The sequence below is a fragment of the Diabrotica virgifera genome, chromosome 9 (assembly GCF_917563875.1).
Source record: "Diabrotica virgifera virgifera chromosome 9, PGI_DIABVI_V3a".
Lineage (NCBI taxonomy): Eukaryota > Metazoa > Arthropoda > Insecta > Coleoptera > Chrysomelidae > Diabrotica > Diabrotica virgifera.
In genome coordinates, this window is record NC_065451.1 from 60947331 (window position 1) to 60959751 (window position 12421).

Genomic DNA, 12421 nt, shown 5'->3' on the forward strand with positions numbered 1-12421 from the left:
AATCAGAAATTTTTTCAGACGGGAGCGGTCTCACCACATGGACTAAGAAAAATATATGAACTAATAAGTACCTTCCTTTTTAAAGTTGGTTATATTTTTTAAAAACCAATATCGTATAATACAATTCTGTGTCTATAGGTCACCTACTCGGTGCTTATCTTACAGATTACGAGTAGATAAATAATATTTTATCAATTTTTCAGTTATCTTTTTTTGTGATTTAGGTAATACTACTAAATCAAAGACATTTTATTTCATAAATTTATTATCGTCATTTGTGTATGTTATTCTATTACTATATAGGACATAATAATATGTCGGTTATAATTCCAGATAATATACTGGATACTTTACTTTGCAGTTTTTGTCATAAATATTTATCGGTGAAACCCGTAAAAATTTATCCAAACAGGCGTATACAGTGCGGAAGATGTGTTGATAAGCAGGAACCAGCACTTCAGAAATCAGAAGGGGTAGAATCCCTATATGGAATAATTGCTGAACACGTTCTATTTAAATGTGTCAACAAATTTGATGGTTGTCGACAATTGTTAACATATTCCGAGGTGCGAGATCATGAACAGGTAAGATTTATGAATATATTGTTTAGTCCAAGTAATGAAGCTTAAAATAGGACAAAACCTCGCAATTTTTACAGAATGGATCGATTTGCTTGAAAATTTGACAATAAGTAGTGGATAGTCCAAGGATCTAAATCTATATGATGCCGAAAGGCGCTTTCACCATGGTGGTGGTTGCCACCCCATTTCGGGGGTGGTAAAAACATTCATTCTAAGCAAAAAACGTCCAATACATTTTTTTTGATAAAATTAATAGTTTTTGATTTATTCGAAATCGAAAATATTAGTTTTATATCGACCATCATCTGTTCGTATTTCATAATGTAAGTAACCTATGCGTCTGATTACTTTTCCAAATACATATCGTTGATCACTGCAGTACTTTCTAGCCTGAACTCTGTCTCCCAAGGCAAATTCCCTACCAGGTGTAGGCCTGTCTGATGGAAAGTAAGTTGTGTGTTTGCAAGGTTTTCTTAACATTGCATGAATATTCGTTCTAATTTCTCGTCCGAACATAAGCTCATACGGGGTGAAACCGTTAACACCTGGTGTACGACGTAAACGTGTTCCTACTTTAAGTAGTTTATCAGTTAAGCTATTGCTCTCCCCCGCTAAGCTGCGCAGGGTCGTTTTTATAGTTTGTACAAATAGTTCTGCTTGACCGTTCGTTGCTGGGTGATATGGAGCAATAGTTCTATAGGTGATACCGCAATTGGATAGAAATTTGTTAAATTCTGCTGAAACAAATTGTCGGCCGTTGTCAGATACCAGCACATATGGATTTCCGAACGTGGCAAATATTTGTCTTAGCGTTTGTATACACCACGAGCTAGTTGTTACCTTTGTAGATATAATTTCCACCCATTTTGTATATGCATCTACCACAATGAATAGTTGATAAGTTGATAACCACAAATTGTCCAGCGAAGTCAATATGGACTCTTTCCCAGGGACCTTTGGGCTCTTCCCAGTGATGTAAATGTGTCTTTGCTGGTTCATTTTGTTCTAAACGGCATGTTCTACATGCTTTTACTTTTTCTTCAATACAGTGGAATCCCGATAAGTCGGCCCCCGATAACCCGGAAGTCCGGCTAACCCGGACCGATTTTTATCAGATAAAAATTTTGATTTTCAATATTTTGTATTTTGACAACGACCCGATTTGGGCGTCGCGAAACGTTAATAAAATTATTTTTCAATTAAATTGTGGCTTATTTCCCATCAAAATAGTTAATTATCAGACAAACCTTTCAACAATAAAAATGTATGTAATATAATATTTGAGAGAGAATGTGTATGTGTGTAATTTGAACTATAAGATAGTAAAAATGACTCATAGCACACGCCGCAGAAACAACAGGCACCTGTCTGTAGTACCTATTCCTTTTTATTTCAAACTGTCTTAGCATTGTTTAGGAAAGACTATTTAAAAAATTCTTTTATAAACAATGGTCTTTAGTTTTCAGTGTTCTTAAATAACATTACATCGTTGTGACTATATTGTGTGTCTTGTATTGTTCGCTTCCGTTCGCCTACGTTTGTGTTTGGTGTTTTTTTTAGTAATTTTGATGTGTAGGTACTGTGCGTATTTATAAATATATTTCATGTTATTTCAATTCTAACGGAGTTTATCTGTAAGTATACCGTATTTTATTAATTTTTACTATATTCTCCGGCTATCTCGGATTTTCGATAACCCGGATCGGCCGCTGTCCCGATTAATCCGAGTTATCGAGGTTCCACTGTATCTTTATCAACGTTTTTCCAGTAGACATGACTGTGTGCTAGTTGTTTCATCTTTAATATACCAATATGTCCCGCGTGCAGTTCGTTAAGAATAAATTTACGAAATATATGTGGTATTACGACCCTTGTTCCTCTTAAAATACAGTCATCTTGTAAAGTAAATTCATTGTCTTTGTATCCATATTGTTTCAGAGATTGACCTGTTCTTAGTGCTTTATAGACCAGGGCGCATCTGTAAAAATATTAGTACATTTGGACGTTGAGAGGTGACTTAAATTTTTTTACAAAAATTACTTGAAAATAACTCAAATAATCATATTTGAGTTATCCTCACTCTCAAAAAAGTCCGAAACATTGTTTAAATAATCAAAATGTCAAAAAATGAAGGAAAAATTCGATTTTTTTCTTCGTTTTTTGATTATAACTTTTAAAGTATTCATTTTCTGGAAAAATTGTACTGACATAAAAGTTGCGTAATTAAATTTACTACAACATAGAATTGGTTAAAAATTTAAAAAATAGTCACCCTTGTTGCAAAATAGCAATAATTGCGAAAAAACAATACAAAAACAAGTATTCGTATTTTACATTTTTCAACCATTTATGCTACACTTAGGACCTTCATATTTCACCAAGAAAAACTTTATGATACAGTAAAACAATACTGTAAATTTCATTAACATCGGTTTAATAGATTTTGCAATCCAGATTTCGCAAAAAAATTCATTTTTTCAAAATGTTACAGGACTGAAAATAAAGCAGATAGCAAGTTGAAATTTTTCTTTCTTATAGAAGTGTACTGTGCCTTTCATTTGCAATTTGCAAAACTAAAATCGATTAACTAACGCGGCGTCAGGATTTTTGTTAAATAAACATTAATTATAGGTGCTACGCGCAGGACAGCGGATAGTTTGCTCTGATTGGGCATTCCAATGACCTTTGATAACGATTGATACATTTTAATTTTTATTACATTTCGATATAAATAAATAAATTTGTTTATTGCAAAATAAAAACCCATACTCTATCCTTTGAAATAACACTTTTTTTAGCAAAAACTTTCTTTGTTTATATATTTTAACTTAGAGAATAAAAGTTTATTATTTTTAAACATATGCAATTGTTTAAACAATATTTCACAAACAATAATAAAATTAGTTTGATTTTTGTGGATTTAAATTATTAAAATACAACAAAATATAGAGTAAGAAAATAATATATTAGATAAAGATTGGAAGAAATTTTGGTGGAAATTAACTTGTGTGAATTGAACACCGCTGTCCTGCGCGTAGCACCAAAAATTAAGGTTTATTTAAAAAATTTCCTGCCGCCGTGGTAATTAATAGATTTTAATTTTGCAAATTGCAAATGAAAGGTACAGTATACTTCTATAAGCAAAAAAAATTCAACTTGCTATCTGCTTTATTTTCAGTTCTGCGACATTTAAAAAAAAATAATTTTTTTTGCGGAAGCTGGATTGCAAAATTTATTTTGCAAAAACTATTAAACTGATCTTAATAAAATTTAAAAAGTTGTTTTACTATATCATATAGTTTTTCTGTGTAAAATATGAAGATCCTAAGTGTAGCATAAATGGTTGAAAAACGTAAAATGCGAATGCTTGTTTTTGTATGTTTTTTTTTCGCAATTATTGCTATTTTTCAACAAGGGTGACTATTTTCTAAATTTTTGACCAATTCTATATTATAGGAAATTTAATTACACAACTTTTCTTAGAAATGAATAGTTTTAAAGTTATAATAAAAAAACCAATAAAAAAATCGAATTTTTGATTCATATTTTGACATTTTAATTATTTAAACAATGTTCCGGAGCATTTTGAGTGGGAGGATAACTCAAATGTTATTATTTGAGTTATTTTCAAGCAATTTCTGCAAAAAAATTTGTGTCACCTCTCAACGTCCATCTCAAAACAGATGCGCCCTGGACTATTAAGTATTTTCTGTAATTCGATATCATTTTCTGTCTCCTTAGCGATTATATCTGGGCTAATTTCTAATATCTGAATTTGCTGTATTTGGTATAAGCTATGTTGATCTACTTCAAACGTATTTGTGTTCTCAACAGAAAACCGCGACAAAAAGTCTGCGTTAGCATTTTTTGTGCTTGTTCTGTAATGTATATCATAATCAAATCCAGATAAAAAATGAGCATAATGAAAAAGTCTCATTGTACTCAGTTCTGGTAGATTATGGTGGGGATGAAAGATTGATGTTAACGGTTTGTGGTCAGTAATCAGAGTAAATTTCCGTCCATAGCAAAAATGAAAAAATTTTTTTATACACCAGTATATCGCAGTCGCTTCCTTATCAATCTGACTGTATTTCTTTTCGGCATTGGTTAAGGTTCTTGACGCAAAAGCTATCAGGTCTTTCTGAGCCGTCTTCAACTATGTGTGAAAGGACTGCTCCAAGTCCTGTTGGTGAAGCATCTCTGGCTATGATTAGAGGTTTTTTCGGATCGAAATGTGTTAATACGTTTTCACTTGCAATTTCCGTTTTAATTCTGTTAAAACTTTCTTCGCATTTTACAGTCCAGATAAACTTGTTATCTTTCTTCAAGAGTTGATTTGGAGGATTTGATATAGACGCAAGATTAGCAATGAAGTTGTAGTAATTAGCCATACCTAGAAAAGTTCGCAATTCGTTTATATTAGAAGACCGTTCCATACCTATTATAGCTTTAGTTTTGTCTTTGTTCTTATGGAGCCCATCTTTATCAATTGTATGTCCTAAATAGTTTATGTTCTTTTTAAAAAATTGGCATTTTTCTTTATTCACCCGTAGGTTATCTCAAAAAGTTTTCGTTTTATCAAAACAACTTTGCTTAACAAAAATGTACCTATTTTTTAACAAAACCTTTTTTTCTAATTTTATTTAAGACTAACCCGTTGTCCTAGGTGAACGACAAACGCGACAACGCGGCACGACGCGACGCGACGTGAAAATGTTAAGTAATGGTTGTATTTGTGTATGGCCTACGTTTTCGGATTAATCAATCTACGACAAGACGCGATGAAGTGCGAACTTGTTTTGTTCGCGACGAGACACGACGCGCGACGCAGTGTGACACTCCATTGCATTTGTCAATTCAAATTATGCTACGCAATAGTTTATTAAATAAATTAAAACTAATAGTAACTATATAGTACCAGTATTTTCTCATTAACATACCTTAAAGTCAGTAATAGTCCTCTCCTCAATAGAAATTGGTTTTTGAAAATTACTTATTGACAGTTGATTACTGAATTTAACAGTAATACAGCAGTTTAAGTGCTTGGTAATAAGCCACAATACTCTTTAAACCAACGTGGATTATTTTTCTTAATTTCGAATGAATATAAATAATGATGAAACTCTCGAAATTTATTTCGCTCTAAATATAATATAAGTGTTTAAATATGAATTTTCTAGTAACACTGCCGTATACTTACCCATATTTAAGAATAGGAATGAATTGACATCGTCACGTTTGTCCTAGGTTGAGCGATGAAAAGCGACGCGATGCGACGCTACATAAGCCACACGTCGCGTGAATTACTGGTCGCATCGTATCGCAACGCATTGCATCGCGTCGCGTCGTTTTCCGTCGCTCACCTAGGACAACGGGTTTAGTAATCAAGCTATACTTTATTATATGGTAGCTCTTCTTCGTCAAATGCTAAATATTGTAGTTTCAAAGTCAAAAGACGGGAAAACTATGCATTTTTCGAGGATAACTTGTTCAAACTAATTTAAAGCAATTAAAAATATCTATTTCCATAAATAAAAAAAGTCTCTAGCTCAAAAATTAAGTGACTTATAATGAAAAGAATGTCAGTCCCTATTTTTTTCAGCAAAAAATTGATCCGACACAACCTCTTAATCACCACCCTAATTTAAATTAGTCATTGACCTTATTTGGTCTTCTTTATTTATGTATTATTAATAGGTTCTAGAAGTTTGACCGGCTTAGAATGATTAGTTAAAAAAGAGTTTTTAAATATGAAATTGTAGCTTATTTAATTTTCAAAAAGATGGGTTCCCAAAAATTTTTTCTACGGTAAAAATTGAGTGAGCTATTGGCAATTAAAACTTGTAATAACATGCAAAAACCACCTTTGCCAACCCTTTTAGTCACCTCTTTTTGTTACTGAGGATTTTAAAAGGATTTAATATTAACAACCTTATAGACCTTGTAAAAACCTACAAAATTCTTTTTTACCAAACTTTCTAAGATGAAAACTAAAAAGTTACGGTTAAAAAATCAATATATTTTTTTGAAAAAAAAGGAGAAATCCAATTGGAAGCATAATAATGTAAGTTACCGGTGTTTCTAGTCATTAGCCTTATTCATTCTTCTTTATTTATGTATTATTAATAGATTCTGGAAGTTTGACTGGCTTAGAATAATTAATTTTTAAAAAGCTGGAGTTAAAAACGAATGACGAATTTTTGTAGTTTGGTAAAAAATGCCATTTTCTTCAGAATAGAAAGATTAGCATCAGAGATACGAAAAAATGTTTAAATATGAAATTGTAGGTTATTTAATTTCAAGAAGTTGGTTTGAAAAAAAATTTTCTACGGCAAAAATTCAGTGAATCGTAAATAAGTATAATATCGAAAAACATTGATTTTTTTGATATAAAACTTACACTTTCGATAACCCATAAATCGAAAACTTGTTAATTTTAGCAAAAAAATGTATAGAACATTTTTTGCTTAGAATGAATGTTTTTATCAACTTTTGCAGTCAAAATATAATAAAAAATTTCCACCCCCGAGATGGGGTGGCAACCACCCCCATGGTAAAAGCGCCTTTCGGCATCATATAGATTTTGATCCTTGGACTACCCACTACTTATTCTCAAATTTTCAAGCAAATCAATTCATTCTGTACAAATTGCGAGGTGAAAAGCTTCGGTTCCTGGACTAGTTACGAGATTATTGATTTCTATTTTTAGACACTTAATTAAACACTTTTATTTAATTAATAAAAACACTTAAATTATATTATTTTAATTACCAACACTATCGTATATCGTATATACGATAGTGTACCACTTTCAATGCTCTGGATAGCAATGGAAAAACAAGGAATAAGCAAAAAAAATATACAAGCAGTACAACAGCTTTACAAAAATATGAAAGTAAACATTAAAACTGGAAACAAATTAACGAGAGAAATTCCTATTAGTAAGGGCCTAAAGCAAGGCTGCTGCATAGCACCTACACTCTTTAAAATATATTTAAATGAGGCACTCTCACTGTGGAGAAGAAAGTGCTGCAATATGGGCATCCCAATCGATGACGATATATTGTACATAATACACTTCGCTGACGACCAAGCCATTCTAGCTGAAGACGAGAGTGATATAGACTATATGCTCAGAAAACTGGAAGAGGAGTACACTAAGTGGGGCCTTACAATTAATATACAAAAAACCGAGTACTTAGTTGTAGGAGAAACACCAGAACGCCTACAAATTGAAATGGGAACTATAAATCCAACAGAAGTCTTCAAATACTTAGGAGTCCAAATATCTTCAAAAGCAGGGAGTAACGACGAAATACATTCCAGGATTGGCCAAGCAAGATCAACCACCAGACAGCTACACGGACTATTGTGGAGTAATAAAATAACAAAAGAAAATAAAAGAAGAATGTATAAAACAATAATAGAAAGTATTGGGTTGTACGGCGCTGAACTCTGGGAAATCAACCAAAGAAACAAGTCAAAAATCAAGGCGATGAAAATGAACTATTGGAGACGATGTTGCCGACTTACTAGACTTGATAGGGTGAGAAACGAAGATATTAGGAGACAACTGGAACTCGATCTAGATATAATAGACACAATCGAAGCCAAAAGACTTAACTGGTATGGACACCTTCAGAGAATGCCTGAAAATAGATGGCCGAAAAAATAGAAAAATGGACTCCGCCAACAAGAAGAAAACGAGGTAGACCAAGACGATCCTGGAGAGAAGATGTCGAAGATGCAATGACCGCCAGAGACTTAAAAACTGAAGATTGCTTCGACAGAAACCGCTGGAAATTAGGATGCGAGAAGCGGCGACAGCTGTAGAAGACTCGTTTATTATATATTATATATTACCAACACTTTTTTTTCTCCTGGAAGCCGTCCGTGCATGCACCCCGGTCGCACTGCAGCCTTTTGACTTATTGTGCTTTCTTCCATTTGTTCTCATGACAATCCAGTCCAATATAGTAGTGCCCCTCACTAGGCTGCAAAGGTCTATTGTGTTAGTGCCATATACTTTCGGACTTGGTCTGCAGTCTCCATATATTGCTTGTCTCTTGCAGTCCAGAGCCTCGCAATCGCACAAAATAATATATGTCTGACTCTATCGGTCTCTCTATTGCATATTCTGCAACTGAGATCTCCATTGTATAGTCCTATCGTGTGTAGGTGTCCTTTTACTAGAAAGTGTCCATTTAGGAAACATGTTGTGATTTTGAGCTGATTCCTGTTCGTTATGAGCAGTTCTTCAGCTCCTTTTGCACATGTTTGAGGTATAAATCGCTTCGCATGCTTTTGCGTGGAAATTGTTTCCCAGTATTCTTTGTGTTGTCTTTGTATCCAGCCTCTTAATCGATCTCTGGGTGTGCTTTTGGGCCCTCCCAGTGCCGGTTCTGGAGCGAAGTATCTTGTTGATGGTCCTTGTCTAGCAAGCTCGTTAGCTTTCTCATTGCCAGCAATTCCTTGATGTCCAGGCACCCAAATGAGTTTTACCTCATTATGTTCCGCCAGGGTGTCAAGTTCTTCGGCGGCATTTACATACAAGCCTTGAGGTTATCCTTGGATTCTTTAGGCTGTCTGAGCAGATATTTATTCTCTTATTATTATAAGTCCTCAATCTGTTTATCCGTGCACAGTGCAGGATTGCATATACCTCTGCCTGAAATACAGGGGTATATTCTCCGTGTGGGATGGAACCGTTAGAGTCCCCATCCTCACTATGTACTCCTGATCCCGAACCATCTTCCGTCTTGGACCCATCTGTATACCAGGTGTGGCCCTCATACTTCAGATGTCTGCCAGGATCTCCCCATACCTCCCTGGAGTGTATTTCTACCTGGAAAGGTATTTGCATTTTATATTTGGGGATTGAATGGTCTGTTATCATCTCCCATATTGGATCCCCGCATATATCCTTGATGCTACAGTGTCCTTTGCCCACTGCAATTTTGCTTTGATTTCCCTGCAGTCTATGTAACCCCATCCTTGCCTTGCCCTTCACTATGATGTGTAAGGGAGGAAGATCTAGTAAGGCTTCCATTGCTGCAGTTGGTGTGCTTCTGATTGCACCTGTTATGCTGAGACGTACCAGCCTTTGTATTTTGCCTAACTTCTCTATTGCATTTCTCTGTTGCAACTTTGGCCACCAGACCAATGCTGTTTACGTTATTGTGGGCTTTACCATCATGTTGTATATCCAATACGTCATGTTCGGTTTAAGTCCCCATGTTCTGCCATGTGTGCGTCTGGTCACCATTAAAGTAACCATCGCTCTTTTGGTTATTCTTTCTAGGTGTTGATTCTAGGTAAGCCTTGAGTCTATTATGACTCCGAGGTATTTAACCTCCCTCTCCACCTTTGGGGAAATCCCTATGAGATTCACAGCTCCTATTCCCTCTAACTTTCTCCTTCTGGTGAAGGGTACTATTTTGGATTTGTGAGGGCTTACGGATAATCCTACCTCACTTGTCCTATCATATTATCCCTGACCGTTTTATTGAACTTGCCCTGTGCCAGAATGACGAAATCGTCTGCATATTCCAGGACATTGTATCTTTTCCAGTTGAGCGTTCCAATCAGTCAGTCCATAACCAGATTCCACACTAATGGAGATAATACACCTCCCTGTGGGCATCCTCTGGCAACCCGTGCTGACATAGTCTCGCCTAGCAGTGTTGAATATACCACGCGGCTTTTAAGCATGCATTCTATCCACCTGCAGCTTATTTCATCCGCTCCTTTCAAACGGATGGCCTTTGTGATTGCATCGAATGAGGTATTGTTGAAGGCTCCCTCCATGTTGAGAAAGGCTCCCAACATCACCTTCTTGTGTTTCAGTATATAATCCACCCTCTGTACTAGATAATGCAGTGCTGTTTCTGTTGATACACCTGGCCTATATGCATATTGGTCTTGTGTTTATTGGTCTTTTAAGCAATATTCCATCCCTAATTTGTCAGTTTTTCCAATGTATTTAGTAAAATGGACATCAGCCTTATTGATCTAAGAGACTTTGTAGTCATCTGTCCACCCTTACCAGTCTTTGGTATGAATGCTACCCTTGTCGACCTCAAAGCAACTGGTACATACCCCAGCGCAACACTTGCGTCAAGTATTGTACACATTTGCTTGTACATTGCTTCTGTACCTTTTTGCAAAAGTACAGGATACATGCCGTCTGTTCCTGGTGATTCATAGGCTTTTAATGAACTTACTGCACATTTTATTTTGTCTGGTGTCACCAGTGGCGACGCGTGACTTTTTCTAAAGTGTTACCAAAACCAGATGCAAAAAATCTTATTTAAAAAAATGAAGATATGGCTAAATGTATATACATATAGCTTCAATAATATCATTTTGTATATCACTTGAAACTCTCGAAAAAACAGTTGATGTTTCTAGATGTTGGCAAAATTTTTGATCTTTTTTGGCAATTAATGTTAACAATTCCCTGTAATTGCCTCGAATGTCAGAGCCGTCGCCCTCAAAATGACCACGAAACTCTAATTCTTGTTCGGCCAAAAAACATACGGTACATATCTATTATAAGTGAGCGAAGGATATACGAGTACTTATCTATTTTTTTAACAAACTCATTATGTTTAGCCATATTTGCTTTAAATGCTTGGTTAAGAGAACTTTTGATTCTTGTTTTGCCAAACTGAATCAAATTGGGTATACATCTTACATGTAGGTAACGGAGAAATTTCATGTCTCTTTTTTAAAACTCTAAAACTATTTAAATCGTAAACCTGGTCCACCCATTTTTCTGTAAAAACCATGGCCAACAATACAGTCCATTTTTCTTGCAACCACATAAGCAAGGATTTTCACTGTACCAACTAAATTTAAAATATCGAGCTAATTTTTTTAATTCTTTTTTTAAATTGTTTAAAATAGGTCTTTCATTTTCAATAATCTCATTTTATTTTTCAATCAGAATTACTTTTCAAGTAGTTGATCGATTACGCAGCGACACTCATCCATGGTGAACTGCACGCACACTTTTTATTATAGGTACTGTTAGCAAATTTAAATCTGGTAACAGCCCTACTGATATACACAGCGCGCTTACGCCCATCGCTCCTTCAAAATTTTCACTAGCCGGTCCCGAGCCGCCCGCGCCCTTGCGACAGCGAGATAACCATTCATTGTCACCACAAATGAGACTGGTAACAGAATAAAGTGCAACTGAGTCACATAAACTCGCCAATATTTTCGTGTGTCTGGCTATTTACTGAATTAGGTAGGTACTATTAACACATAATATAATAATATATTTCTATTGGTAAAAATAAAATAAAATAATAAATGGAATTATTCATCGTCATAAAATACATATTTATTTTCAAGATTTTTAACTGTTACCAATGGTAACAGTGGTTACATGGACGCTTCGCCAGTGGGTGTCACCATCTCTTTTGTTTTTGCAGCTCTCGAGCTTCCCCTATTTCCATATTTCATGATAACTGGTCCCTCAGCGTCTCTTCACTGGTCTGTGTACCAACACTTTAATTCATTATTTATTATTTACAAAACAATTAATACTAAAAACAAATAACTGGAACTAACATATCTAATTTATTTCTACTCTTAAATTACAATTTATTATTTTCAACAACTACACTCATTCGTTCAATTGTTCGTTCAATTGTCTATTAATATACTAGCGCAAAACATCCAGAGTCTTCCAGAATCAAAGGTAAACAGCAATAAAAACAATACCTTCTCGCCATTTTGCAAGTACAGAGGCACTACATAATTTTCGGGCCCCTAAATATAATTTATTTAATAATAATATTAATTAAGTTAATTAGTTAATATTGATATCA

General features: G+C 34.7%; 1 protein-coding gene across 2 annotated transcripts in view; it reads left to right on the top strand.

Annotated features, from left to right (window-relative positions):
* The first annotated feature begins 229 nt into the window (after positions 1 to 229).
* LOC126892508 (uncharacterized) overlaps positions 230 to 12421 on the top strand; it is a 40944-nt gene continuing 28752 nt past the window's right edge. For both annotated transcript variants that reach the window (XM_050662060.1, XM_050662061.1), the window contains exon 1: positions 230 to 584. In XM_050662060.1, coding sequence (XP_050518017.1) covers positions 282 to 584 — 303 coding nt within the window. In that variant the 5' untranslated portion in view covers positions 230 to 281. The remainder of the gene's footprint in view (positions 585 to 12421) is intronic.